Here is a 27,059-nt window from a genome sequence, read left to right on the forward strand (position 1 = left end):
CGCCTTCCCCTGCTGTACGCCAAGGGAGAAAGATGAAGAGAACTGTGTGATGGCTCTTGTGTAGATCATTCTGAGTCAGGGAGGAGTGGCCATCCCTGATTTAACCATGGACTTTTGGTGTCTTTGCTTACTGTATAAGGAAAAATACTCTATATAAAACTTAATCTTTAAGACTGTTGTCTTAAGTAAAGGCTATCATATGTCCGTTAATGTTATAGATGAACAATGAAGCTAGACTAGGACTGAACAGATTCATTTATTTTTCAATTACTCAGCTTCCTTTGACTTCCCCCCCCCCCCCTCTGGTCTAATGGCTGGAGTTTTGCTGAAAGATACTTGGTTTTAGAAGTCCAATGTGTGCAATATAGTAGATATATTTCAGCATCACCAGAGATTTAAATACCGTCCAGCTCTGTGACATACATGCTTGCTATTTCCCTGAAATGTGTCTAATGCTGCATTTTTCTTGTAATTATTTTCAGACGATGTTCTACCGTTATAAAATCTTCTTGTTTAAGAGTTAGGTTGTAGCTTATGCTCATTTATTAAACTTTATTTGCAAGGTAATTTTTTTAGAGTTGTAGTTAGCTTTTATCCTGTATAAAAAGGAGGAAATTTAAAGGTTTATTTTATTAATTGCTGTTTCAGATACTAAATAAAGTGTAAAAAGCATATTCAACATGAAGATCTTCTGATAGCAAGTGCTAAGAGGAACTCTCAACTGAAACACATAGTAAGCATGGATTTTACCTGTGGTTGAAATGACTGTTTGCTCCTCAATAGCAGTTAGAATAAGATATATTAGGTGGAAGGGGCAAAGCATTTCAAAGCTAAATGGCAATCTTAGTCTTACTTGATTAGAGCTTGCAGAGGTTGCTAAGAAACCGCCTAATACTCCTTGAGTAACCAATTATATACCCCTTGGACAGATGCACAGGTGCTTGTTCTCTGAAGTTGTCTTTTTTTTTTTTCTTTTTTTTTTCCAAATCTGAGATAAGACTGGAGTATTAGTGTGTAAACTGCAATCTGTTTACATCCTGCTTCGGGCTTGAAAGTCCTGTTTTTTTATATATATATATATTTATCTTATTCCCAGCAGGATGTGTTCTGGTGATTTTTTTTGTTCAGTACATTACTATTTGATTATTATGACACTTAAATAGTTCTTGCAATGTTTCTTCTACTTCCAGATAGTCCACTAGGTCTCTAGTCTCTCCTATGCTTTCTAGTACGCTAGACATACCAGCTTAAGTAACTTTAAGTATCTAATGTTCAAATTGGATAAAACTTACATTTCTGGACTTCCAGCAAGTAGGCAATATTAATATTGATGCAGTAGCCTAAAATTGGTAGAAAATGATGTCTACCTTGAAACACAATCTATACTTTTAAAGGTCCAAGATTCCAGCTGGAGAACTTAAATTCTAATTTGGGAGCTTGTTCATACTTGGAAGACTTGACTGACATGCTTTAAGCAGTAAGTTGAGAAATATGTAAATAACTTAATTATTGATCTGCTCCAATCAAGACTGACGTAGAAATTTTTCAGGGTGTGCAATTTTTGGTGCTATTTACTGTTCTTCCTATTGGCTGAGGATAATTTTAATTGCACTGGACTGGTAATACAAGCTGCTGCTTAATAGATTTTAGTGGCAGTTCCTTTCTCTTACACCATGTGCAAAACATTTTGTGTGTGTGCTTTTGATAGTTCTGATTCTCTTTTACATTACAGTAACGTGATTTTCCTTATATCACAACATGGAGTTTTTACTGTATGTTTAGACTTGCATATGAACTTAAGATGTTGGTTGTCAAATATTTAGTGCTCCTGCGGTGCCTTCTGATGTTTGCTGTTAAATTGTGACAACTTCAGGGTTGTGTGATTTACAGCTTGTAGTCACTTCACATCTCCTCTTGCTCTGTAAGAGGTGAAGGGTAAAGTGGTTGCACAAACCTAGCTAGTGGCAATTCTTGATAGGTTAATTCCCAGATTTCAAATTCCTTTTTTCTAACACTGTGTGTTCCAGACTTAGTGTGGACTGTCAGAATGTAATTGTCACAGGGCTTAGAAGAACAAACTGCTGCATATCAACAGATCTACTCAAGCTACTCCCAGATCACCATAAATGTAAGGTAAATAAAATAAGCTTTAGCTGTCAGGAAAAGATAGCCTTGGCTTGTGGCAGCTTGCTATCAGTAATAATTTGTCCCTAAGGCCTTAAGATGGATTAGCAAGATTTGGTAGTCTGTGAAACATCAGCTTGACAAGGAATCTGGAGAAGGGTGAACATCAGAGGAGTCAGTGGCAAATGAAGTACTAATGAAAGTGTAACGTATTCACTAGGACTTTGCTAGTACAGTAGCTTACTCTACATGGCTTCATTCTGTTCTCCATTGATACGTTGAGGAAGGCTGTAACACTGGTACCCAGCAGAGAAGTAACTAGGGGTCAACAACGAAATGAACTTGAAGACTTGCTGAGATAATCTCCCTTTTATAGCTTCCAAATCCATGACAACTGGGGGAGAAGGGGAAGAAAAAAAAAGCACTCTTAATTCACTTGCTTCGAGTAAATTTACAGGGCGAGTGCCTGCTGTCAAAGGTTGTTCTATGTACTTTGCTATGTTTTTTACAAAGTTTTCCTTCCAAAGGCATGCCAATTTGTGAGTTTTGTCTGATTTGGAATAATACAAAGCTATATCAGATCCCCTCCAGTTTACATTAATCTGAAATATATGATTTGATATTAAAGTTGTGATGCTGCTTTTTTATGGTGGGATTGATGAAGTCTTGGTTGCCATATATTCAAATAGGTACCTTGGAATTGTAGCCTACATCTACTGCTGTATGCTGTGTTTATTTGCTGCTGTAAGCAGTTCATTTTTAATAGTAATTAAATACAACATAGTGGATGGTGCTGCAAATGTGATAAAGATTTACTGTAGCCACACTGTTCAGACGATTCAGTCCTGCTAGTGGAATAAGATAAACGTGTTCCTGAAACAAAGGCTTGTATACATTTATTTTTTCCACAATTAAACTCTGGTGCTCCCACATATATTTAACTAAATGTGCATGTCTATGTGCAGAATCCCTGTTTAATCCTTTATTCAAGTTCCTTGCATGTGTTGATCTACATGAAAATTTGCACCATCTCTTACTGTGGTGACTTATTTTTCTGCTCAACTTATACATGTAAATTTACGGAGAACAGCAAGATATGGATATAGCATTGGTTGTGTCTGCAGTATCCTGGTTCAGAGAGCTGAGGAGGTTGTAAGGGAAAGTGAGCAGCTATCTATGAAGTTGAAATAAGGCGTTTTCTTTCCAGCCAACCTCTTTAGCATGTGCAGAAATTCAGAAGTGAGCTGGTGTTCAGTTTGGGGCTGAAATGAAAGACAGCTTAAGTGCATTATCCGCTTTTTCTAGATTAATGATATTTCTGTTCCTAGTTGTGAGGAAATCTACACAATCTGTTTGATAAGTGTCTTGTGTGAATGTGAAGTTCAAATTGACTGAAACTGTCGTGCAACTCATGTGGCAATAAAACTTAGACATTAATGTTCCTTTATGGCGAAAAGGCCTATAACAATACCTGTGCTCAGAGCCAATGCCATTGGAGAAAAACGATGCATCTTGTTTGGAGCTATATGAATGTTTGATCAGTCGGCTGTTGCCATCACTGTGGGCCAGTGAAGCCTTTGCCTTGTGTGTCCTCTTTCAAATGTGACTGATGCTGCCCCAACTAGCTCTAGGGTTGACTTGGTTGGGTGGGACTGATGAGAGAGTTGAAGAGGACTTAGAAAAACAGTGCCTTTGTCTCTGTGCTCCCTTAGGAACAGAGGTTGAGTATGGGCTTCTCCTCTTCCTGGGGCAAGACATCTAGGCTCATTAGCCTAAATTGGTTTTGTGGGCATTTGTTTTTTCAAAAACAAAGGGAAAGACTGCAGTGCTATCAACTGCTAACATTATTTAAAAGGGTTAAGATTAAAACACTACTCTCTATTCCTGGGAACTTTGCATACATAGAACTTGGGGGCGTACTTTTTTTTAAGATGTATTTGCCTACCTTCTTAGTATGCATATTTCCAATACAAAAGAGAGTGCATGCAGGTGTTCTGTGTTTAGAACAATAATTAAAGTATGTTATTACATAGTTAGTTTAATTCCCTCTTGACTTCAAGTTGAAATTATAATGATGCATGGCTTGAAGTGCCCAGAGGACACTAATATCCATGCCACATGGAGTGCATAGGGGAGGGGAAGAGCAGTATTAATTACTAGTTCATCTTTGAATTCTAAATATTAGCATAAAACAAGTCTTGCACTAACCATTAATGGGTCTTCATGGTCGTTACATACACTTCAAAAGAGACAATCTAGCTACACTTTCATTAATGCAACAAGAAAGTGTACATATAATGGGCTTAATTTATCTTGGACTTCTTCCAGAACGTTAGGAAAAGAGCAGGAGTGGATACTTGGTTAATATCAAGTTTGTCTGAAACAGTTCAAAGGTGGTAGCAAGGCTGAAAGCTTCCACTTAAATCTAATAAAATGATCTTAAGATGGTACCCAACTGTCTACGTGGCATTGTACTTGTACACATCTCATTCTAAAAGGCTTTTTTCTCTATTCTCTTACTTCATCAATGCTTTCTTCTATTCTTTGCTATTGGATTAACTTAGTGGTTTTCTGGAAACTGCTAGTGCTAACTCCAACTGTGATGGAGAGGACTATATCTTAAAAGCTGTGAAGTCATTGCAGTATTTTAAGAGTTAAATAGCTTGTTTATTTCGTTTTATATAATGATCAAAAATGTCTACTGAAACTTAATCCTGTGACTGTCCATCTAAAACAGTGTTTCCTGACTTCTGTTTTTGTTCGCTAAAATCGGATACTTGCAGAGAAATATCTGCTGGAATTGTTACTCTTTTCTCTTGTATATAACTTCTGCTTTTTAATCTCAATTGAAAATCAATACCTCGTGTTCTCCCTGAATAGGATGGAAGGGAAGGCTATTATTAGCAGGTTTGCAGGGTTGTTGTGCATGCGGTTAATTTTGTTTTCCTTCCTGCTGCTTCTGCTCTAGAACTGTCAAAAAGAGAAACGAAACCTGGGGAGGTTACAGTAGGCTCTCCTGTTTTAGAGAGACAGGTACAGTATAAACTGTGGCACTTGTTTGACTACCCTCAGGTAAACTACTAGGGTGTTGTCTCTTCTTTTTGTGTGGTTGTAGTATAGCATACCAAATTCTATTGCTTTGATAGCTGTTATATTTAGATATTTTTTTCTAATTGGCTGGCTTTTCTACTATCTAATTTCTTCTAAGGTGTAGGAAAGCTTGCCAATGCCATTTTATGCCCCAATTTGCTTTCCAGAAAACATCATTGGAACATCACCTATATCACAGGATATTTAAAGATCAGTTAAGTTTTAATTGGATTGTGTAAAGGTTTAGTATATATAGATGAGTTAGGTAAACTAACTAGCAGAGAGGAGCTGTGGCAGTAGGAAGGATGACTAATGGTGCTTCTGAGCACTAGTATTTGCTGGCTGTATTAGCTCTTTTGTGTTGTGTGTTCTGTGTTCATCATTAGCTCTGATCAGCTATTGAAACAAAGCTAAGTGACAAGCAGCATGGTTTGTTAAGACTCTGTTTTCAGGTGGATTTTGTGTGTGTATCATCCTTCTTTGTAGTGTGAATTGTTCTTCCACAGCAGTCATGTATGAGCAGAGCATTGCAGTGCTCGAGCATCTGTGGAAGAGGTGGCAGTTGGGAAAAGCTGTCCCTTTCGAGGCCGGTTTTCCGCGTGCCTAAAGTGTTTTGTGGGGCACTAGAACTCTGTCCAGCAGATTAAAGGATCACCTCCAAGATGCAGGCAAAATCTGCCATCCTTTTTGTTGCAGATTGGAATGTGCGTGGTGGGGTAGGCTTCCTTCATGTGGAAGAAAAGCAGTTTTATTGAGTTGTTGAAAGGTATTGAGTTTCTGGAAGTCATTTCCCATGACTTGTTAGAGATCAGAAAGAGACAGTTTACTGTGGATTCTGACCAAAATGGTTTTCAAAGCATTTTTTCCCTACTGGACAGTGTGCAAAAGTTCAAATCAAAAAGTTTATCTGGAAATGGGTTTACCTCTGTAGATGTGGCTCCAGAGGGCCTGTGATGTCTTAATTCTTGTTTCCCCACCCCTGTTCCTTTTGGTCTAAAATGTGTTTCTTGAGGTCACTAAGGATTGCGATTGTGGCTCAAATTCTGAGTCTGTGTTACCTGAGCCCAGGACTGAGTCTATAGCGACTGTCAGGTACATAGAGGGGCAGATCCAAAAGGCTAAGTGGATATATCTACTGTTTCCCTTTGTCAGGAGTACTTAAGGTGGCCTTGCAGAGTACCTAGGGGCATATTTTGTAAATCTATGCAGTTAATCTGGCTTGCTCTAAAGAGTCTGGATCTTATTCCTGTAGTTTGTGTCTGGCATCTTGAGTTAATGACAAGGATTCCTTATGATATTTAAAGGTACGTTTTTGCGGGTAGCAGTGTCGCATTTGAAGCAATTCAGTCAAGTTAGGGAAACTGGTGTAGTAAGCCTGTGACTTTTTTTTTTTTCCTCTTCCAGCTTTAAAGTTCTAACACTTCTTTCCTATTAGCTGGTATTTCTGGACTGTCACAGGTGCTCTTGCCTTCACAGCTTCTGTGCCAGTCATGCTAACCTTCCTATTCTATTCATCCTCTAATTCTGCCTGGAGAATATAGGTGATGTTATGAAAGCTGTTTTATTCCTTCTCAGAGAGATTCGTTTCTGAGTGACTGAGAGGTCTGGCTTTTCAGGGCTGGGGTGGTGGGGGTGGTGGGGTGTGTGTATTTCTTGCTTGCGCTTCAGCTGGTGTGGAAGAACATGTCTCTCTGGAACTGTGACACTTGGCTCAGTGACATATATAGACAGTGCCGAATCACTTAGTGGAGCAAGAGTAACTAGGAATGTGCTATTCCACAGCCTTCATCTGTGATGTTACATAGATGCCAGTAAGGATTGGTTTTGACTACTGTAAATAGAATAGCTACAGTTTGGAGATGAATTGCCTAATTATTTCAGTTACCTTTCTGTGTAAACCTCAGTTTAGTCTTTCCCAAGACAAATTTTTCTTATGGTTAAGCCAGGATTTTCATCACAAATGTGCTGACAAAGTTTTGTGTGGAAAAATTGCTGTAAAATCAGTAAGCTTAGTATTTCACTTGATGTTTGCCGATCTTCAGCTAGTTAATAAATGATAAATGCTTACTGGATTTGTGCATTTCTCTTATCTTGCCTTGGATGACAGCATGTTCTGCTTTGTGTCACTTGACTTAATCCAGACAGTCGTTTAAGAGTGACTACCTTTTCCTCAGGGGAAGTCTTGGAAGTCTGTAGAACTCTAAGCCTTTATTTCAAATAGTAAGATCTCCCAGTTAATAGCTTTAGCTCAGCTTTTTATCTTTCTGAATTGCATTTGTTGCATCTACTGCAACAGGTGCATGGCTTGCTATGCATGTATTGCATACATGATTGGTGATTTTTGCTTTTTTTAAATTTCATATGACATTTCAGTATTGCAGAAAGGAGAATCTTGATTAGCTTTTTCAATTATGACTTCTGTCATGGCTTTCAAAGAGGAGTTCCGAGGTATAATAATAAATCTAATTTAGGTCTGGTTTCCATTTCTCCTGGCTTCCCTTTTTTCCTCAAAATTTCCTTGGTCATGATCTTGATTACCCCAGAAGAGATACTAATGGCTCGTGCAGGCTTATAAGATTCTACAGGGTAAATGTTGTGGGTTTGTTTTGTTGTTTTTTTTTTTTTTTTTTTTTTTTTTTTTTTTTTTTTTTTTTTTTTTTTTTTTTTTTTGTAGTCTCTTGCTTTAATGTCAGCTATTTGAAAATGTGGAACACTTCCTTCAGAGTAGCACCCTTACTGGTTGAAACCAGTTGAGTCAAACATAGAAAGTTTCTTTTCGTTCTTCCAGGCTTTGTTTTCAACCTGGAAACTTCCTGAACTAGTTGTGATTGGTCTCTCCTAAGTATTTGTGCTAGTCTGCCATTGGACCCACAAAGCTATTAAAACCACTTCACCCTTTGGCAACCTATGTAACGTTTTGCCAAGCTTTGCATGAACTGCCATCTTCTCTTGTTTCTTTTCATCTGACCATGTCTCCTGTTAGCTTAATTTGATCCCCTTTCATTCTTGTTAAGAATAAGAAAATTGATGATCTGTTCCTAGCCATCCCCAGGGTCTCTTGTAGCTTTTCAGACTACTATCACATACTCCAGTTGTCTGTCTTCCAGGCTGAGGAGTTTTGACCACCTCTTCCATTTCTCTCATGGAAATAATTTGATTCTTTGTTCCTTCTTGTTGCTTTTCTCTGGACCTTTGATTTCTAACATACCCTCTTGAGGGATACTATTCATCCCAGCTCTTGGGAGAGGGGGAACAGGAGAACCATTCTGCTTTCCTCCACCTTCAGGTACAGAAGCACACAGTGGCATAATATTGAATGTCACTCTCCATGTTTTTCCTTTTGTTCTCTAGCCTCCCCTTCTAGCCAGGGTGCACTTTCCAACTGACTTCTGAACATTAAGTAGTCAAGACATCGATGAGAGTGGGAAGCAGATCTCTTACTGTGAGATGATCAAAGAACTTGTGTTGAGCTTGTGAAGGCAACTCGCTTTGCTAGAAACAAGACGGCTTTGGTGGATTGAAGGAGTAGCTGTTTACAGAATTGACAAGTTACAAGACATATTTTGTGAAACCTTTTTTCTCAATAAAAATTTTCAAAGAAGAACAAAGGCACAGGTGTCATTAACTCAGGGTTATATGAGGCTTTCTGAAAATTAATTTACATTCAGCAAGGTTGGAAGTTTAAATGACAAGACTTGAAATACTGTACTCCCGTTATGACAATTGGTACAAAGAATTCTTAAAGATACTGTGGAAAGAGAAAGAAATTATTGGTATGATGAAACTGTGTATATGTCTAAGAACTGGTTTAAAAACCACCTAGAATGCCGTTATTCTAGTCACTAGAATAAAATCGTAGTTACTGATTGTTTACCTGAGACGAAATTAATTCTTTTTTTCCATAAGCATTATGCATGTTCAGCTGTTTGGCAAAAAAAACCAACCCTACATCTATGTCATCCTTGATGTATTGATTAGATTTATAAACCAATACTTTTGTTGAGACTTGTGGTACACAGGAGGTCCCTAGAGGTGGCATAAGCAGAAGGCATTTGCGGTAAAATAAAGTGTTTCAACAAAACTGGTAAATGTGGCAGCTGATAGCTTGGATTGGTGTTAAACATCGGTATTTTTGGTTTCTAGCTGGAAAAATCTCAGCAAAGGCAAGTTATCACAGGAGCCCTTTTACCCGAGGAACTAATTTTTCATTGATGCATTTTTTTTTTTGTTTGTTTAGCTTTGGAAGTATAAGTGAAATAAATGATTTGGAAGCAAATCCTGTGGTGTTTGTTCAAATTTAAGTGACCACAATCAACAGCTTTAGATTTCAGAGTAGGAACCTAATCTCCCTGAGTACAGCAGAGATGTATATATGCTGGAATTGGGGGAAGGGAGATGTAGTAGGGTGGGAATGAATAGCAGATAGCTATGAAAAGCAGAGGCAGGAATTACTTCTATTCCACGGGACTAACGTTGCTGCTGTGCATGTAATGGTGAAAGGTGTTGCTTTGAAGTAGGTATGGACTCTTCTAGAACCTTTAGTGTCCTGTGAGCTGAGAGTAGCTAGCAGATCAGCTTTTCTTCGGATAAATACTGACATGACTACTGCCTGGTCAAATCTCCCGCAGCTTTTCTAAATAAGACACTAATGACTTGCTTCTGGCACTGAAGACTGTTAGTGAGGTGCATGCTTCCTATTTACTCAAGGAGGATGCTGCTCTGTCTGCAGCAGCTGTCTAACAGAGGGTGCTATCAAAAGTCAGGGCCAGCACTGAGGTGTTGGGAACAAATACTGTGTCTCTAAGACTTGGCATAAGGTTGAATTGGCTGAGGTTTGCTTCGAGTTTGTCTATAGTGCTAAGTTACCAGAAGACTGTGGAGTCATTCTTGTGATGATTTAGTGTCTCATGTAGATGGATCTCCAGAGAGCTTTCTCTTTGCTCTGGATGTGGTCTGAGGTGACTGCAATAACGTCCTCCCTTGAGGACCTCTAGTTGAAGACATGGCATTTTGGCCTCTTGTGAGCTACCTGAAAATGGGTCATTGTTTCTACAGGCATTAGGTAAAGCTGCTATGAGACTTCAGATGATTTTTAGAACTTCACAGCTAAAATATTTGCTGTCCCATGATATATCAAAATCCCATCATATCAAGAAATTCCTGTTGCATTCTGCCATTGCAGGAGAGGATCAGAGTATTTTCAGACCTTCAAGTGAAGCTTGATATATCAGCTAGTAAGTTAGTATATCATGATCCTAGTAGTTTGATCACCTTAGGAGCATAGTGTGCTTCTCTCCATTTCACAAAGTGCTGGTCACTGCCAAATAGGTGTTGTAGTACCCCTTTGAGTTGCTCCTTAAAGTTGTTTTATCTTTTAGGTGCGTGCAGCTGGTTGTTGGTAGGATTCTTCCACCCAGTTGCTGGGTAATGTTTGTTTATCTGGAGGTGAGTCTACCTGGGTGTTAAATTTGATATATTAACTCCAAGACTGACTCTAACTTATTCACCTGTTGTTTTTATTTGTGCTCCTTTTGCAATGAAATGAGTCTTAATAGTCTAGACATCTAGATTTCCCCCTGCCACCCCCATACGCGTACACACATACACACTCCTCCAGTTTTGACTTTGCTTAGTTTGAGGGAGTAGTGGAATGAAGTGTTAAAACTCATGTAGGCAGAGATACCAGGCTGTTGGCTGTTAATCATGGCAAAAAAATACCCCCTATGCACCCTGATTTTGCAGACTTCCTAAAGAGTGTCAGGTGGGGCTAATCCAGAAAGAGCTCCCCTCACACAGTAGTAGTGCTCCAAAGTTTGTAAACATCATCCTGCTTTTGTGACTGGGCCAAGAGGAATATAACTGCAGTAATTGCTCTCAAATAGAAGGCTTCAACTTGCTCAACTGCTTTCTGCTATCTGTTGCTGATGTTTGCAGTACTCTCACCCCACCTTCCACAGCACTCCCAACAAAATGGGGTTGTTTGGCCCTCTTTTCCAAAGGAAAGGCTTTTGTTTAGGACTTGCTTGGCCAATGGTGCTTACTTCTCAAATGAGAAATGAGGGTTTAGGGGATGGGCACTTTTATGATTTTGTGTGGTGAACTGGCCTTTGCTTTCAGCAGACAAGTTCTTACATGTGTGTGGCTGAAACATCCTTGAAGTTTCAAAAAACTGCTCACATCCCCCTTGCCCTCCTACCCCCAAATGGGGAACACTTACTTCATCAGTAAAGATCTCCATTATGTCTTTGTAATGTCTACTTCTACAAGATCAACCTGCAGGCTTGTTTCATCTGTCTGCCCTTAAACCTGTGTTGAAGATGAGTCCTGGACCTTCTCAGAATCTTTCTTCGTTTCTTCCTTGTTCCCTTTGCACTTCTGGCTTATTCATGAGGAAGTTGTAAGAATTTGCATAGCTGCAGAGCTCCTGGGGAAGGAAATGGAATATGCTTGCCTTCAAGTCAGCTTTTTCCATGGTGGGGAGAGGGGGCAGCAGACCTGTGCTTGCCTGACTTGTCTAGAAGTTTCTTAGGAAACCAAATCTGAGAGTTGACTGTGTTGATCAAGACTTAATGGACTTGGTTGCAAGAAATACTGGTGATGACTTACTGCTAGTCTAACTTTTGTATCTTCTGGAATAAGAATAGTGATGTACTGATGGCTTTTGATGTGTTTTTACAGTTGAAATGTTCAAATACAAATAATGCATTTCCTCGATTGAGGTTTGAAAGGAAATGGTACTGACTGGTGATGAAACCCTGGGTTTACGGTGTGATTGTGGAACAGGAAGATAATGTGGGCAATGGAGCCATACTTTTCTGTAATTCATAGCTGATTCCTGATTTCTTCTGAGGTTTTTCCATGCAAAAAGTCCAGTCAAAGTTTTTTTTATTCACACAAAATTGATAATTTTTTGTCTGTTAGAATAGAAGTATTTTAATACACAATAGCTTGTTACTGATGCAGAAAATGTCAACTGTTGATCTCATGTCAACCTTAACTTTTTGCATTTTTCAGACTTTGAGGTGGAGAATTTAAGTTCTATACCTGATTGAAAGTGCTGTCAGCAGATCAGTCACCTTTCTTGGGATGAAAAGTCTGACATGTCTGTTTTGGGGAAAAAAAACACAAACAAAAAAAAAAAAACCCAAAAAACAACTAACCAACCAAAACCACTTTTGAATGTTGATTTGCAAATATCAAGGTAGTAGCAGTTCATGGAAAGACAATGCCAAACCAATATTGCAGGTCTTGTTTCCCCCTACCCAGAAAGTAGGTAGCTGGGATAGTATGGGGAGTGTTTTGTTTAGTGTAAACAGAGGAATAATGCTTTGAAGTTGCTTTTGTCAACACCAATTCCGAGAAAAACACAACTGAAGCAGCATCAGCAGGATAAACAGGCTTAATTTGTATCTTTCCAAACTGTTTGGCATATCTATTTAGTTAACTCCTACCAAATGGTTCCTTCATAAAGCTGCACTTTTCTGCAGCTCATGCTCCTCTTCTGACTTGTAGACTTTGACATCTTCTGGAGTTTGATTTGATGAGCACAAATGCTGTCTTGTGTTAATTCTTTCCGGAAGGTAAACCTAGACACAAAAGTCAGTAGAATCAAGCGTGTTTTCAGGTGCTGTATGTTCATCCCTCATCCCCTCCAATCTGTGCCATGGTCACTTTTAAAATATTTTCTAAGTATTTGCTAGTAGTAGTTGAAATGAACAGCAATTACTACTTCACAGTGCTTTTCTTTTTGTGTATCAGAACAGTCTGGAATGTGCCTGTCCTGCTGTTGTGAGTTGTATCAGCCTACAACAAGAGTTCTCTGAAAGTTAGAAATGAAGCCGGGGGGGGGAGGAGGGGGAGGGGGGGTGGTGGTGTATCGTGCATAAACTACTCATGAATTTGGGCATTCTTAGGATACTTGCTAGAAAAATAGTTTTCTGTTAAATTTATGCAGGAACTTGGACCCACTTATATAGATATCAATCAATAGTCTCTGTGGAGAACTTCTTACCTTAAATGGCTTTTAAGCTAGCTATTCTTATTAATGATACATCAAAGAGCCAATACACCACTGGATGATGTGAGGGGTTTAAAGATTCGCAATATAGGTAGACCTTAGAATCTGGACAAAAGCTAAATTAATGCAAGTTCTGTAATTGTTTTCTGGAAACACAATTTAAGAAAGACCTTGTCCGGTGTATAGGTATCTGTGCTACGGAAAAGTTACTTGCTGCTGCTGCTAGCAGAAGATGTGCTGGGTCATCTATGTTAGTCTTTCTGTCAAAGAGTACAGATGGGAGTAATTTAAGCCAATGGTAGAGCTGTTTTATAAAATGAGTATATCCATTATGTAGGCTAAAAGTTCTTCAAAATTGATATTCATTATTATTATTCAACCTATTGCTCTTACTTTGGTTATAGTATGGGTAAGTGCATGGATATTAAAATTTCCACTAATAAATGCTTTTGACAGTTGAGTGGTAACTGCAAAGCTCTTAGCGCAGTATACCATGAACATATTTGATAACATGGATGATGCTTTGTAAGTTTTCAGATGTTGTTTTTAAAGTGAAGTGCAAAATTCAAAAGAATTTAAGCAGAACCAGCGCAAGACTTGATACTTGTGGTGGGGGCTGGAAAGGGAGGGACGGGTTTTATTGAACCAGTAGGTTAAGGACCTGTTTCCTGTTTTGAGGTCTAGTAATTGTAACATGACCATCGTGCTACCACTGAGAGGAATTCCTCTTTGAAGTTATTGACTAGCTGGAGGTGAGGAAGAGATGACAAGCTAGGTTGGTAACCTTAGCTGTGTTCTCTAGGGGTAGAATAGCCACAAAAATCAGTTACTCTTCTGGTTACATTCTTACTGTGTTCCTTAGGGGTTTTGGGGAGGGTGACTGTGTAACTGTCATTAGAAAGCAGGAAGTTGCACAACTGAGAACTGTCCCTGCTGAAAGTGATATTTTTTCCAGTAAATATGCATTTATCTATCAATACTGTTTTACTATCATTTGAATAACATCTCTAATCTCCTACAAGTGTTGACTACAAGCCTTCCTAAAATGTTATACTCCATATGCTTGCTCATGTGTAAATGGCTAAGTGCTTACCTATTAGCCCAGAAGTAGACATGGGGAAACTGAGACTATGGGATGCCAGTAAGTAAAAGAATTTAATAGTCTGTGTCTTGTCTTTGTTGTGTATGTTGTTTATGCTTTTTATAGATGGGCTTATAGTTCTTTGTGGTCACCAGTGGGAGGAGGGTAAAGTCGAATGCTTGAGACCAGGCCTATGCAACCTGGGGCTGGCAGAGCCACATTCTTGCCCTGTCTGACACCAGGAGGCAGCACGAGCTGTGCGGGCTGCAGAGGTCAGTTATTTGGCCAGAAATTCACTTGTTCCACATCTTGGAAGAGCTCAGCACCAAAGTCATAGTTGCTTGCGATGTTCTATTAAGTTTCTATAAGATAGCAGACAAATATCTTCACCTCCAGAGTCTATGCCAACTTAGATGGTCAGATTTGCCCCTGGAGCTACAGGACTCCTTGTTTTAAGCATTTTAAAATTGTTAGAATGCCTCTTTATCCCCATTCACACCTTCCAGCACGTGCATGTTGGAACAGTGCATTGAGTCTTTACCCACAAAAATTCCCTAGCATCCTAGGCAAAGATACAAACCTGCTTTCAAGTGGAGTGACAGGAAGACATAGTTGACCAATCTGTTTCCTCAGAGAGCAAGTCCAGCTTAATTTTTTTTCTGCCTTAGCCTGTGTGAGCAGTCAGATGCAATAGCTAATTTGCAGTAGGAAAGACCAGCACTTACATAAGATGAGTAAGTGGACATCTGGAAGCACTTGAGCACTATTTTGTACTTCTAATACAAATCAATGGAATGCAGGAAAACTGAGGGATAGGTTAGAAGATCGAGTGTTAAAAGCAGGAGAGGTGAATAACAGAGCTTTGGGTCATGCACCAATTTGCAGAATTCTGCCTAGATTTACACTTAATTTTGACAGAAAATAGGGAGATTTTCAATTGTCAGATGGTAATGTTAGGGCAGTGCTATATAGTGCTTATTTTCTGATACTATTCACTGTGCATTTATTTTTCAGATAGGGGTTTAGGAAAAGGGTGGCAGGTAGTTTTTTCAGAATACAGTAGGGTCTTATCCTGCTTCCCTAAATGATGAGATTGAGGGGGCAGGGGAGATCAGGAAGTTGGAGAGTGAAGCTACTAAAATACTCCACTAACATATATTTTCAAAAAATCTGTGTTGTGAGTTGTGCTGTGTTGGCATATGTCAGAAATAAAGGCCTTTACTTTCTCAGCTGATCTCTTTATCGGTTTTCTTTTTCCAAAAGCAGTTCAAGCCCGAGTATGGCTCTGTCCACTGTAGTCACTGCTGAGCTTCCTTTTCCCCTCCTTCCTTGAGTGTAATATAACTATTTACCACTAAACCTTTATCTGTTTCAATGATGGAAAACCACCTTCCCTAGTATTTGTCTGAAGCTGAAAGTACAGAAGAAAGACATTTTTTTAAAGCATAGTTTGTGGTTTATATGTTAATGTAACTAAGCAGTAGAAAAATATTACTCCGATCCCTTGCTGTAGTCATGAAGGAGTCGGGCAGGAGCCTTTTTGCTTTAGGCAGGAGCCCTTTTGCTTTGGTGCTGTTCTCAAATGGGGAGATTTCAGTGTTGTTATCAGCCCTCCTTGGTGGGAAGGCGAGGGACATACAAAGCACTTAGCTGTCTCAGAGCAAAAATGTACATCGCTTGCTGTAACAGTAAAATAGTCTGAAGCACGCTATGAAAGGTAACTGAATTCTTAAATAATCCTCTTCTTAAGACGATGCTCTTAATTTCTTGGCTGAATGTTCCCAGGTCCATATGAACTCATGGATCGTTAGCCTGTGAATTCTGTGCTCATTAAGGCTTGGCTTTGCTGTATTTAATGAGCTTCAGTTTTTGGTGTGGCTTGCCTCTAAGCACAAAGATGTATACATGAGGGTTTTAGGATAGTGGTGCAATAACTCTTTCTGTTCTTGGAGGTTTTTTCCTTGGTTTTAAATGTATGTGAGAATCTCGATGTTAACTTGGACAGGTTGGAAACTATCAAAGCTGAGGGGTTTGACAGCTACTCTCATTAAACTCAAAATAGGGAAACATTGCATCTATGCATAAGGTAACTTATTCCTAAATAAGTTTAATACTTGAAAATCAACATCTATCCTACATATTTAGTCATAAAACTAAGAAAAATGCCTGAAGGCTTACTTTAGTGAAGTAAAGCCTTCATGTTTTTTCCAAATAATTTTAAAACTGTCTGAAATAATGCTTTTCCTCTTTCCTCAGGGGAAAGTATACTAAGTGTGCTTCTTTTAACAATTACATTTCTGCAGTGTCTTTTTGGGGTTGATTTTTCACATTTCCCCTTTCATGAGAAGGAAGTCTACATTCTTGACAGATTAGATACAGGGTTGATTTTTGTGTGTTTCTTCTTTAGATATGTTTTTCTAGAAAACCACAAACAGATCTGTTATATGAACTGATCTTTTGTGTGCTTCCTAAAGGATGTCTCTGATTTTATTCCTTTTTTTTCGTTTGGTCTTCAGTTGCTTAAGTCTTAAATATCATAGTTGTTTCCCAAGGTTCAGAACCCCTCGCTTCATTCGAACCTTTTAGGGCTACTGAAAAGGATTTCTGTGGCTAAGCAAAGCTGAGAATTAAATGCGGTGGGAGTAAAAGAATAATAATTCAGTCCTTGGTGGGTGTATGTGTGGGTGTTTGTTTTGCTGTTAGCATGCTTTGCCCCACAATTTTTAGTACTGTTATATTTCATGCTTTTGAGAAGATACCTTCAAGGGCTTTCACATGACAGAGAAGTGAATTTTTTAACTGCTTTCAGTCGGCTTTCTTGTAGGAGCAATAACTGCTTAGTCCAAATCACTGTTTGTGCCTGGTGTGTAAGTTTTTTTTATTACTCTCTGACTGATGTCTTGTTTCTTTTCAGAGATCGTTCACGTTAATAATAGAAGCATGGGATTGGGATAATGATACAAAAGCTGGTGAGTATGTAAAATTTTCAGTTTTCACTAACTCTGTGCTGTATGTACACAGATTGTGGAGGGGGGATGCTGCTACAATTAGCCATCCCTCCAAATCAATCCAAATGCAAGCCTGCTATCTAAGTAAAGGGCATGTACAAATCCAAGTAGTGAATACTGGGTTAGGAACTGTGAAGAATTGTTACTGATATGAAAAGGAATGGACAATATTAAGTGAAGGTTGCAATACATGACTCAATAATTAGCTTAAAATGTTTAAAAATCATGGTAGGCTTTTTTTTTAAAGGAAAACTGTCTGCACTGTAAAATTACACTTCAGATTCTCCTCAGTTTACCCATAACCATGTTCTGTAATAGTTTTCATGATCAGGTAAAGAAATAAGCATTTGTGATCCCCATAAAGAAACTATGCTTGATATTTTTGATGGTGTTCTACATCATGATTCCTTCTCAAGTACTGAAAGTTACCTCGCATTTCTCATCTGTAAATGCTAGTGCTCAGTATCAGAGCAGTGCTATTTATTTGAAGGAAAAGCAAGATTATTGTATAAATACTTCAAAATCATATGAAGGTACTGGTTGCCATATTGTTGCTAAAGTAGGACTCCAGCTTGAACCTGCTCTTTGGTAATGGTTTACAAACCTGTCTTGGAATAATCAATGCTTTTGGCTACAAGTGTTAAATGCTTCAGGCTTTCATTGTTGTTAATGATGGACTATTTAATCTTGGCTGGGATCAATATAGAGGAAGATAAATGTTTGGACACTGAGTTAGGAAAGGTTTATGTCCCAAATCATCATCAGTTTCTAATTATAGGTTCCATTCTCCAGTGCTTCACTGACCATCCTTATGGAGATGTATCAAACAGCTGGCAAAGCTCAATTGATATTAGAGCTATGTTATAGTTTTAAGGTACTTTTCCTTGAAGATTGGGATCAGTGCCACTTGTCAGTTCCTGACAGACTTTTCCTAACTCAGAGATTTTCCTAACATACTCTGTTTCCAATGCTAGACAAAGTAATGATGAGTTGTAGTTTGTTCTGGAGCCCTCCCTCTGTTAGAATTAAGCTTCTTTTCTCTTGTTGTTTAACAACCCCTTCAACCTTTTCTAATAGGTGTGTTTTCTTTAGATCTCTGGTAATGCATGTTGCTGCAATCCTTCAGCCTTCTTGAATGGCAGTTCCCAAAGCTGGATATGGTATTCAAAATGAGATCTTGTGTGCTGAGCAGAGTAAGCCTGAATCTCGAATAAGTTTAGGTATCTTACGTAGCAACAGATTGGAGGTGTCCTCTTGAATGCTTTGTTCAAAAAGTACTACATGAAGTTAATTCCATTAAATAGTTTCCAGCTTGGGAACAATTTACTAAGGGGTAGCTAGTACAGTGGACGTTGGAATTCATGCTGTAGTTCTAGACGGCAGATCAACTCATGAGATGGTGTAGAAGGGGGTGAACATGAAAAGCCTATCCTGCAAAACAGATCTGTATGCATTTAAGTGCTGAATTTTGGTTTTTAATAAGCTACTTAATTAAAAATAGTCTTCTAACTTGCTATGTTTATATTTTAGAATCTGCAGAATCCTCTTGCAAATCTGTAGCTTTAAAATCCAGTTTTTTAAAATACACTTGATAATGGGACAATTGCTCTAGGCTTGTGTTAAGTCTTTCTTACGCCTTTTAGTTTTTTAACATGCTCTAACAAATCTGTTTACTTGCACTGATGTAATTATTTTTCCTGAACTTCAGGATAACAAGATATATAGTGTTGTTTGGAGGCCCAGTGGGCCATCTCCTTAATTTAACAACTTCCATGAACTACAGATGTCTATGTAAGTGTCAGATTACAGTTTAGCTCTCATAAGAAACTGCTAGTGGAAGGTGAACTTCCCTCTAATACAGGCTGCAGAAGAGGTTCTTCTAAGTTATATTGCATCTGAAACTTAGAAGTCTTGTCATGCGAATTTGGGAAGGCTTTCTTGGCGTATAATTTGGCAGAAGAGTAGCTAAACATTTGTCTTGGTTAAATTTTTCTGTAGTCTGTTTACTGATTCCATGATAGAGACCTCTTGCTTTGCCATGCTGCAATTTAGACTTGCGTATTAGATTTCTAGGAAGAATTCATTAATGCTGGAAATCTTGTCTTGTGAATCTCTCAGGATGCAAAGACACTTCCCTCGTATTTTTTCAAGGACTGCTGAACTGCCAAACGGGAAAGATCAGTAAAAAATCATATGTAAGAGAATAAGAAAGGGAATATGGCAACTCCTCCAGAGAAAAGACAAAACAATATCTGCATCCTTGACGGGTGAAGAGAGTATCTGTGGAAAGCTGAACTCCCTATCATATCCTGAACACTGAGCTGATCTCTGGATAAGGTTACATGTGTCTTTTGTTGCTACTGTAAGAAAGATTAATCAAACTAATTGCCAGAGTCTGTTTATAAGCTGATTAATTAGTTCCAAAGTCAGGTTTTGCTTTCCTTTAATGGGGGTGAGTAAGACTGAAAGTTAAATGCAGGTCCTGTGTTCTTACTTAGACTTTCACACAGGTATTTAAAAAAACCAAAACAACAACAAAAAAAACCAACAAACAAAAAAACCCAAACAAAACAACAAACAAACAAGCAAGCCCCAGAACCTAGAAAAGAGGGGGTTCCAGTGAACAACTTGAAGGTTTTGGAACAGTTGTTCCCTCCCTCCCTCCCTCCCTCCCTCTATGTCCTAGCATCTTGTATTTTTCCTTGCACCCATAGAAAGCACAGCAAGGGTGCTCAGAGCAGAGCTGTGAAGTACCATCTCAAGAACAAGTCTGCCAGGGTAAATGTTTCCCCAGTATTTACCTCAAACTACAAACTCTAAGACGGGCTTTCAAACTGCTGTGTTTTCCTCCTCACTGCAGCACGGTTGTCTCAGAGGGAAGCTTGTGGCAGTATAATGTTACTATTTATTTGCTTTGTGAGGGTGGAGGAGGGGGAGAGGAAGCTGCCTTAGATACGCAGTCACTGTAAAGGTCCTGTTCTCTGTCATCTGTCACAGCAGTCCTTGCTACTTTCCAGGTAAGTCATTTGACTTGGCAAACTTCTAGTTGTATAGCAAAGGTCTTGGCAATGCCTAACCCAGCGCTGCCATTATGAAGCAAGCTGGCATCTTCACGTGTGAAATAACTTTCCATTTGACTACATGTCCGCAGCAGGGATGCAGTGGTTGCGTTCCTTTTTCATGTTAGTCTGTAGAAGGCTAATCTGTCCTTACAGCTTTTTGAAATGGTTGCTTGAAAATGGCTGAAGACAATGTATTTCAAGGGCACCTCCTGTTCCTTTGGGCATGAAGTTCTTGTGCTCCTGTGTGTGTTTCCTTGCAAACAGCTATGACCAGCATTGCCTTTTGTATTGCCCTGTGAGTGGCTTGCTGGGAATGTCTGACCTCTGTTAAAAGTTACTGAATTGGTGAGTAGGGGTAGTGTTTAAATGTAGTCATGGCTCCTCATTGCACAGTTACAATTAAATACTCTTCAGATAAGGATTCCTCTTCCAAAAATCAGATGCTTAATTAAAGAACCACCTTTTAGCCATCATCTCTTTCTACACAAGCATCTGTGCCACTATCTGCTTTTCTAGAGAGACTTGTAAAAAAAACTTCTTAGTAATCAAGAAGCCTTGTTACTTCTGAGGGGTGTGTGTGGGGAGGCTAGTGTAGTGTATACTTCCTTTTTGACCAATGACCAGACAAATTCAATTCTGCAGTTCATTGCCTTTACTGAGGGCTAAAAGTAATGCATGTGAGTTTCTCACGTAAATTTCAATGATAAACCAGATGCAGGGAGCAAACTTCTCATCAAAACGATTAAATGTGAGAGACTGAGTATCTTCAGAAACACTTTGGCATTGTGGGGGAGGAAGTAGGAACGTTGACAAACATGTTCCTCCCTGCAATTACAGATCTCTTTGGAAGACGCGCCTTCTATTTGGGATCAGTTTTAAATCTGAAGTAAATCAGAATTCTTATACTTTGGTGTTCCAATACTTTAGTATTAGAAACTAAATGACTTGGAGCTGATTTCCTGATACCTTGTGTGGTTCAGGGTTTAAACTATTTGGCTTGCTTATTTAGGCTGTTAAGCCCTCCTTTTACTGATATAAGCCAGAGGAAAAGCTCTGAAGGCTCAGAATACATTCTTTTTCAGAGGAGTTTGGGAAGATAAAGTTTGAGTGTTCAAGGGAAAAAAAAAAAAAGACATTATTGGGTTGTATCCCTGTTCTTGACCCCAGGTATCAAGAGGATTGTTCTGCATAGGTGTATTTGCAGTATCTGTAATGCTTGTTCCAGTTGTTTGACTGTGGATGATGAATCTGCATTAGCCTGAAGATGCTTAGAATCATAGAATGGTTAGAGTTTGAAGGGACCTTAAAGATTGTCTAGTACCAACCCTTCCTGCCATGGGCAGGGACACCTCCCATTAGACCAGATTGCTGAAAGCCCCATACAGGCTGGTCTTGAACACCTCCAGGAATGGGGCATCCACAACTTCCTGGGCCTCACCACCCTCATAGTGAAGAATTTCTTCTTGATATCTAATCTAAATCTACCTTCTTCCAGTTTGAAGCCATTACCTCTTATCCTATCAGTACATGCCCTTGTGAAAAGTCCCTCTCCAGCTTTCTTGTAGGTGCCTTTCAGATAGTGGAAGGCTGCTCTAAGGTCTTCCCTTCTCCAGGCTGAACATCCCTGATACTCTCAGCCTGTCTTCATAGGAGGGGTGCTCCAGCCCTCTGATTGTCATGCTTGATAAGATTTTTATTATATAAGCCACTCCTTTCAATATCAGGACCCATTCTTCAGTCCATCTGATGTACTTTGAGGACACACTTTTTATAGCAGTGGCTGTTACAGCTGTTTTTAATGAGCCTGTGTTGCTTACAGCTGGAAAAGAGCTCTATAATGTGTACTTGCTATTTGTTCAAATTCCTTGACCAGCCAATGATTCAGCATTTCTCCTTTATAGTTTCTCATCAAGGTTTCCAGATCAATAGTTATTAGAGAAGAGTAAGACTGTGAAAGGATGTTGAATCTAATCATGAAGCTTTTAATCGTGATGGGTAATACAATAGATATCCTGTTCAGTTAAAAATAAAATGCAGGCAGTCTTTTCTAGCCTGCAGGTTTCTTGTCCACTCTGCTACTGACCACATGCTGCTGGATGACAGAGGAGTTCACATATGGGAATTTGAGAGTTAAAGAATGGGGATAGACTTCAATGTGTATTGTCTAGCCATAAAATATTTTATGCAGACTAGTCTAGGCAAGCATGAATTGTAGCCTGTACATGGCAATACCACTTTTAATATTAAAGCAGAGATACACTTTGAGTCCTTAATAATTGGAGAACCTTTCAGTGCCTAATTAAACCAGCTTTTTTTCAGTTCAATATTCCTTAATTTTAAGAGGAAAGATTTTTATGGTAGAAGTAAGCTTGAAAAAAGATGTTAAGATAAAATGCATCACAGACCCCACTACTGCAGCTTTCCTTCTTTAATGTTGGAGTGAATGAAAAGTGTCACTTGAGTTCTTTTAGGTGCTGAAGGGGACGTGCAGCTTTGGTAACAGTTGCACAGGATACCTGTGCTGTCAGTACCTTCCAAAGGAGTGACTGTTTCTCACCTAGGTTCTAAACTGATGAGGTTAAGGGGTTCTATAAAGTAAGTAGATGAAATGCATTTGCTGAAAATGGTAGTTTAGTATTGATTGCTACCAGCTTAATGTGCTTTATCTTATTAATAAACTGAAGTTTAGATTTTATCTCACTACTGTTACAGCCTCTTGCTGTGTGCAAGTTTTTGGTTCTTCATTTATTTTAACATGCATTTTAAAGAATCTTTATTTTTAAAGAAAGTGGATGCTGAAGCTCTGAACTGGCAATACTATAGCTATTCCATAAATGGATATGAAACCCAAGTATACAAGTGGAACTTCTGTACCTTTTTCTTGTCCTTAAATAGTGCTTGGAGTTCTAGCTGTGGCTTGCAGATTCATCTAGAAAAAGTCTTGCAGTAGGATGTTACCAGATTTGAATAGTGAAAACCTGAAAACTTTTATCACTGGGGTTACTGGTTGTATATCCTTACCCTTACTGTGCTTTGCTTACTCTTAACATTTACTGAAGCATTTTGTGTAACTTCATTGTACTGACTGTAATTGCTTCTCATCTCCTAGTACTGAATCTTCTATACCAAGAATAAAATGGGTAAACACAAAATGGGTATTCATGAAAGTGAAAATACTTCACGTTGGCAGTCTCATAATCTTGTATCCTAGAGCCCTCTTGTCCCATGTGACAGCTAATACTTTGTGCACATTTGGTCTCATTTAATGGAGCCTGACAGTAGCAGTGCTGCTGCTTTCTGTGAGGGCAAGGCAGGATGCTTATAGAGTGTATTGCAACAGTGATCGTAATTATCAGTAGTTCCACTGGGGATAAGGATAAGCAGGATACCCAGTTGAGAATGGCCCCTTGACAATCCTGGGTTCGCTTGTATATTTCTTGTCAAAATGTGAAATATTAGCTGCACAAACTTTTATGAAATGCTTGTTAAAGATGTTTTACCTTTATTATAGAGAGAATGATAAAATGCAAAAGAGCTAGTTCATGTTCATAATGCAAGTCTACTAGAGCATTTACTATTGGTTAGTAATTTTGCAGAAAAATGAGTACATCTTTTGCTTTATTTTTAAAATTTAACTTGCACCAGAGAACTTATAATATCTCAGCTACTAGCTTATGCAGATTTTGCCGTTTTATAAGAACAAAAAGAGCCTCAGATCAAGATAAAGCTGCTAGTTGTCAGCGTGTGGGTGTGGTATGTTTGGCTGCCTTGAAAAATAAGCTATTTCCTATGGATTATGTTCCAGGGTTTTTTAATATTTCCTTTGGGACACTTTTTTAAATTGGCTTTCCTGTAATGAACTTTGCAAGGCAAAGGAAAATTCAGTTATACAGTAGATCTTTATCATCTTAACATTTTCTTTACTAGGTTTTCTCTTAACCAGTTGAATAATTTTGATTTGAATTTATATGCCCTTGTATGCTATCAAACTCATCACCTGAACACTGCCACCTGTTTGTTTTGTGGTTTTTTTTTTTAAAAGGTGAAGACTTGTTAATAGAACGAGTGGCACATGCTGGCATGATCAACCCAGAAGATCGATGGAAGACACTACAATTTAATGGTCCTGTTGCCCATTTTGAAGTACAAATAAGAGTGAAGTGTGATGAAAATTACTACAGTGCTCTGTGCAATAAATTTTGTGGCCCTCGAGATGATTTTGTTGGTCACTACACATGTGATCAAAATGGAAACAAAGCCTGCATGGAAGGTTGGATGGGAGAAGAATGTAAACAAGGTAGTATTGTTTGCTTCATTATAGATTAGCTCTAATGTGTATATTTAATAGGTATAAGCTGCAGTAGGTATGTCTGTAGTGTCAGTGCTGTAGCACATTAATTTCAACACACGCAGACTTTGTCCTTTGAATGAAAATCTTTGAAAAAACATCATCTCTGAAGAGTGGAGCCCAGGGCAGGATACAGTGTTGCTTGCAGCTTGTGCTGAGGGCTGCACAACAAATACCGGATTTGAAATAGTGAAACATATTTTTACTAATTGACTTTATTTGATGGTTGTGTTACTTCAAAGCAAAATGATAAATTATATCTGTTAATGTAAGATTTTATTGAACAGTGATATCAGTAATACTGTAGACTTTAATCCTGTAAAAATGCCCTTGTAACACTATTTTCACAAATGAGAAGTTTTAAGTGTAATGTATGCAAAGCTGAAAGCTTTTTGATAGCTGTTAATGTGAACAGAAATACAAGTGTGGTCTTCCTCTTTAATGTACCATTCAATCAGATCTCTTTGCATTTTGCCTTCAGTCTCAGTGAGTAATTAGTGCTAAAATTACTTGACATACTCTTCTTTCTGTTGAGGGCGGCTTGTTTTTGTTTTCTGTTCCTTTTCAGTAAAAAGCCTGTTAATGAGAGGGGAGTCTGTTTTTAGGGCTTACTCAAGGTCATGTGTATCTTTTGAAGTTTGGGATTTCCAGCATAATACCGATCTAATATCAGTTTTAAAAAAATAACTGTATTTGATAAATATTTCAGTGCTGACGCTCCTGCTGCAAACATATTTGGTAGTAATTTTTTCAAGGAGTTACCTTAAGTTATTTTTCAAACAGTTCTTAATGGGATTGTGTTTTGTGAAATAGCTAGCTGGAAGCAGCAACTCTTGGAACATGGCAAAAGACAGTCTGCTTTGCACTAAGCCACAGATAGGCTAAATGATAGAAGCCCTAGCTGAACAGTTCCAGGCTGCTGCTGTAGTAATGGATTACTTAGATGCCCAGACTGATGCCCAAACCTTTTTCTATTTACAGCTGTATGTAAACAAGGATGTAATTTGCTCCATGGGGGTTGCAGTACGCCTGGGGAATGCAAGTAAGTCTGCATGCTTGAGTATCTTTTTTTTATGAGTGCTGATCTTTCTGGTATTTTCTGTGTATGTTGCTACTTTTTAAAAGTCTATTCTAAAATGGAAAAAAAATGTGGTTGTAGAGATGGAAATACATACAATTGCATGGATGGAAATAGATCTGAAGTAGATTTCACGTGTAAGAACTGCATATACATCATGCTGTTTTGCAGTCCTATTCTATTTTTTTGTGTGTATAGGACCGAGCAGGTTTACTTTGTTATCTAAAACTAAGCCTTTATGAAATGAGAGTAATCTTTTTTCTTTTTTTTCTTTTAAAAATCCTTAGGAGCTTTGATCTCTATGTATTATCTGTTCCCTTCAAATAAAAAGGAGAACTTGGTTGTTGGACTGTTACAACTAGGAAATGCTCACAGTGCGAGAACACTCAATATATGTATTTGATCACCAAAATACAGTAAACTCAGCTTTCCCAAGAAAAAAAAGGTTTTGTTGGTAGTTAATGGAGATAACAGTAGCAACTCCAAACTAAACTTTCTACCCCAAGTGAATGTTTTTTGGTCTCTAAATCTAAGAGAACAGCACCTGGAATGTTCCCTCAGCTTTGTGATGAAGCCTAAATAGCCTTCGTGGTAGCAAGAGGAGTTGATTGTTTCCTTGTAAAAGTTCAGGCATCCAATGCAGTAGGTCAAGGGGAAATGGGTGTTACTTTTACACTGACTGTTGAAGAAATGGGACAGGTCTACTTGCGAGTTTGGGATCCTGCGTAAATTGTTGAATTTATTTGTGGTCAGAGTTCTATGTGTCATTGTAAGAGTGGATTTGTGCAGTGGTTCCTTTGTAAGTTGTATTGAATGTGCTTGCTTGGAATTATGTGAAACTGAACTGACTGCCAGAACCCCTGAGAGCTGACAAATAACCATTTGTGGCAAGCTGTGACAGTTTAAGGCAGTTGTGCTTCATCCTCCTACTAGTAACTACTACAACCATCATGGAAGTTGCAGAAATAGGATGCAGGTTGCTGAACTTTGCTGGGCTTAGAGTTAAGCTGGGTTGAAGTGCCCGTTTTTGAGCTGTGGCAGCTGACATGCAAACAATTCCCATACTGCTGAAGAGCCTGAAATTTCTGACAGTGGGGTATGGCAGATAACAAAGTAAGTCCTAAATCATTGCACCACAGAATGGTTTCTTACTTTTCTGAAACTTCCATCTGATGCTGCTGACTTGTAGAAGATTGGCTGTGTTGATAGCTCTCAAATCTGACCAAAACCTGTAAATTCCAGTATATGAAG

At 38.6% G+C, this 27,059-nt stretch overlaps 1 protein-coding gene across 1 annotated transcript in view; it reads left to right on the forward strand.

Annotated features, from left to right (window-relative positions):
- JAG2 (jagged 2) overlaps window positions 1-27,059 on the forward strand; it is a 92,970-nt gene that overhangs the window by 31,366 nt on the left and 34,545 nt on the right. The window contains exons 3-5 of the mRNA XM_009890709.1: window positions 17,227-17,281; window positions 24,425-24,679; window positions 25,712-25,772. Coding sequence (XP_009889011.1) covers window positions 17,227-17,281; window positions 24,425-24,679; window positions 25,712-25,772 — 371 coding nt within the window. The remainder of the gene's footprint in view (window positions 1-17,226; window positions 17,282-24,424; window positions 24,680-25,711; window positions 25,773-27,059) is intronic.

The sequence above is a fragment of the Charadrius vociferus genome, unplaced genomic scaffold, assembly GCF_000708025.1.
Source record: "Charadrius vociferus isolate BGI_N301 unplaced genomic scaffold, ASM70802v2 scaffold428, whole genome shotgun sequence".
Lineage (NCBI taxonomy): Eukaryota > Metazoa > Chordata > Aves > Charadriiformes > Charadriidae > Charadrius > Charadrius vociferus.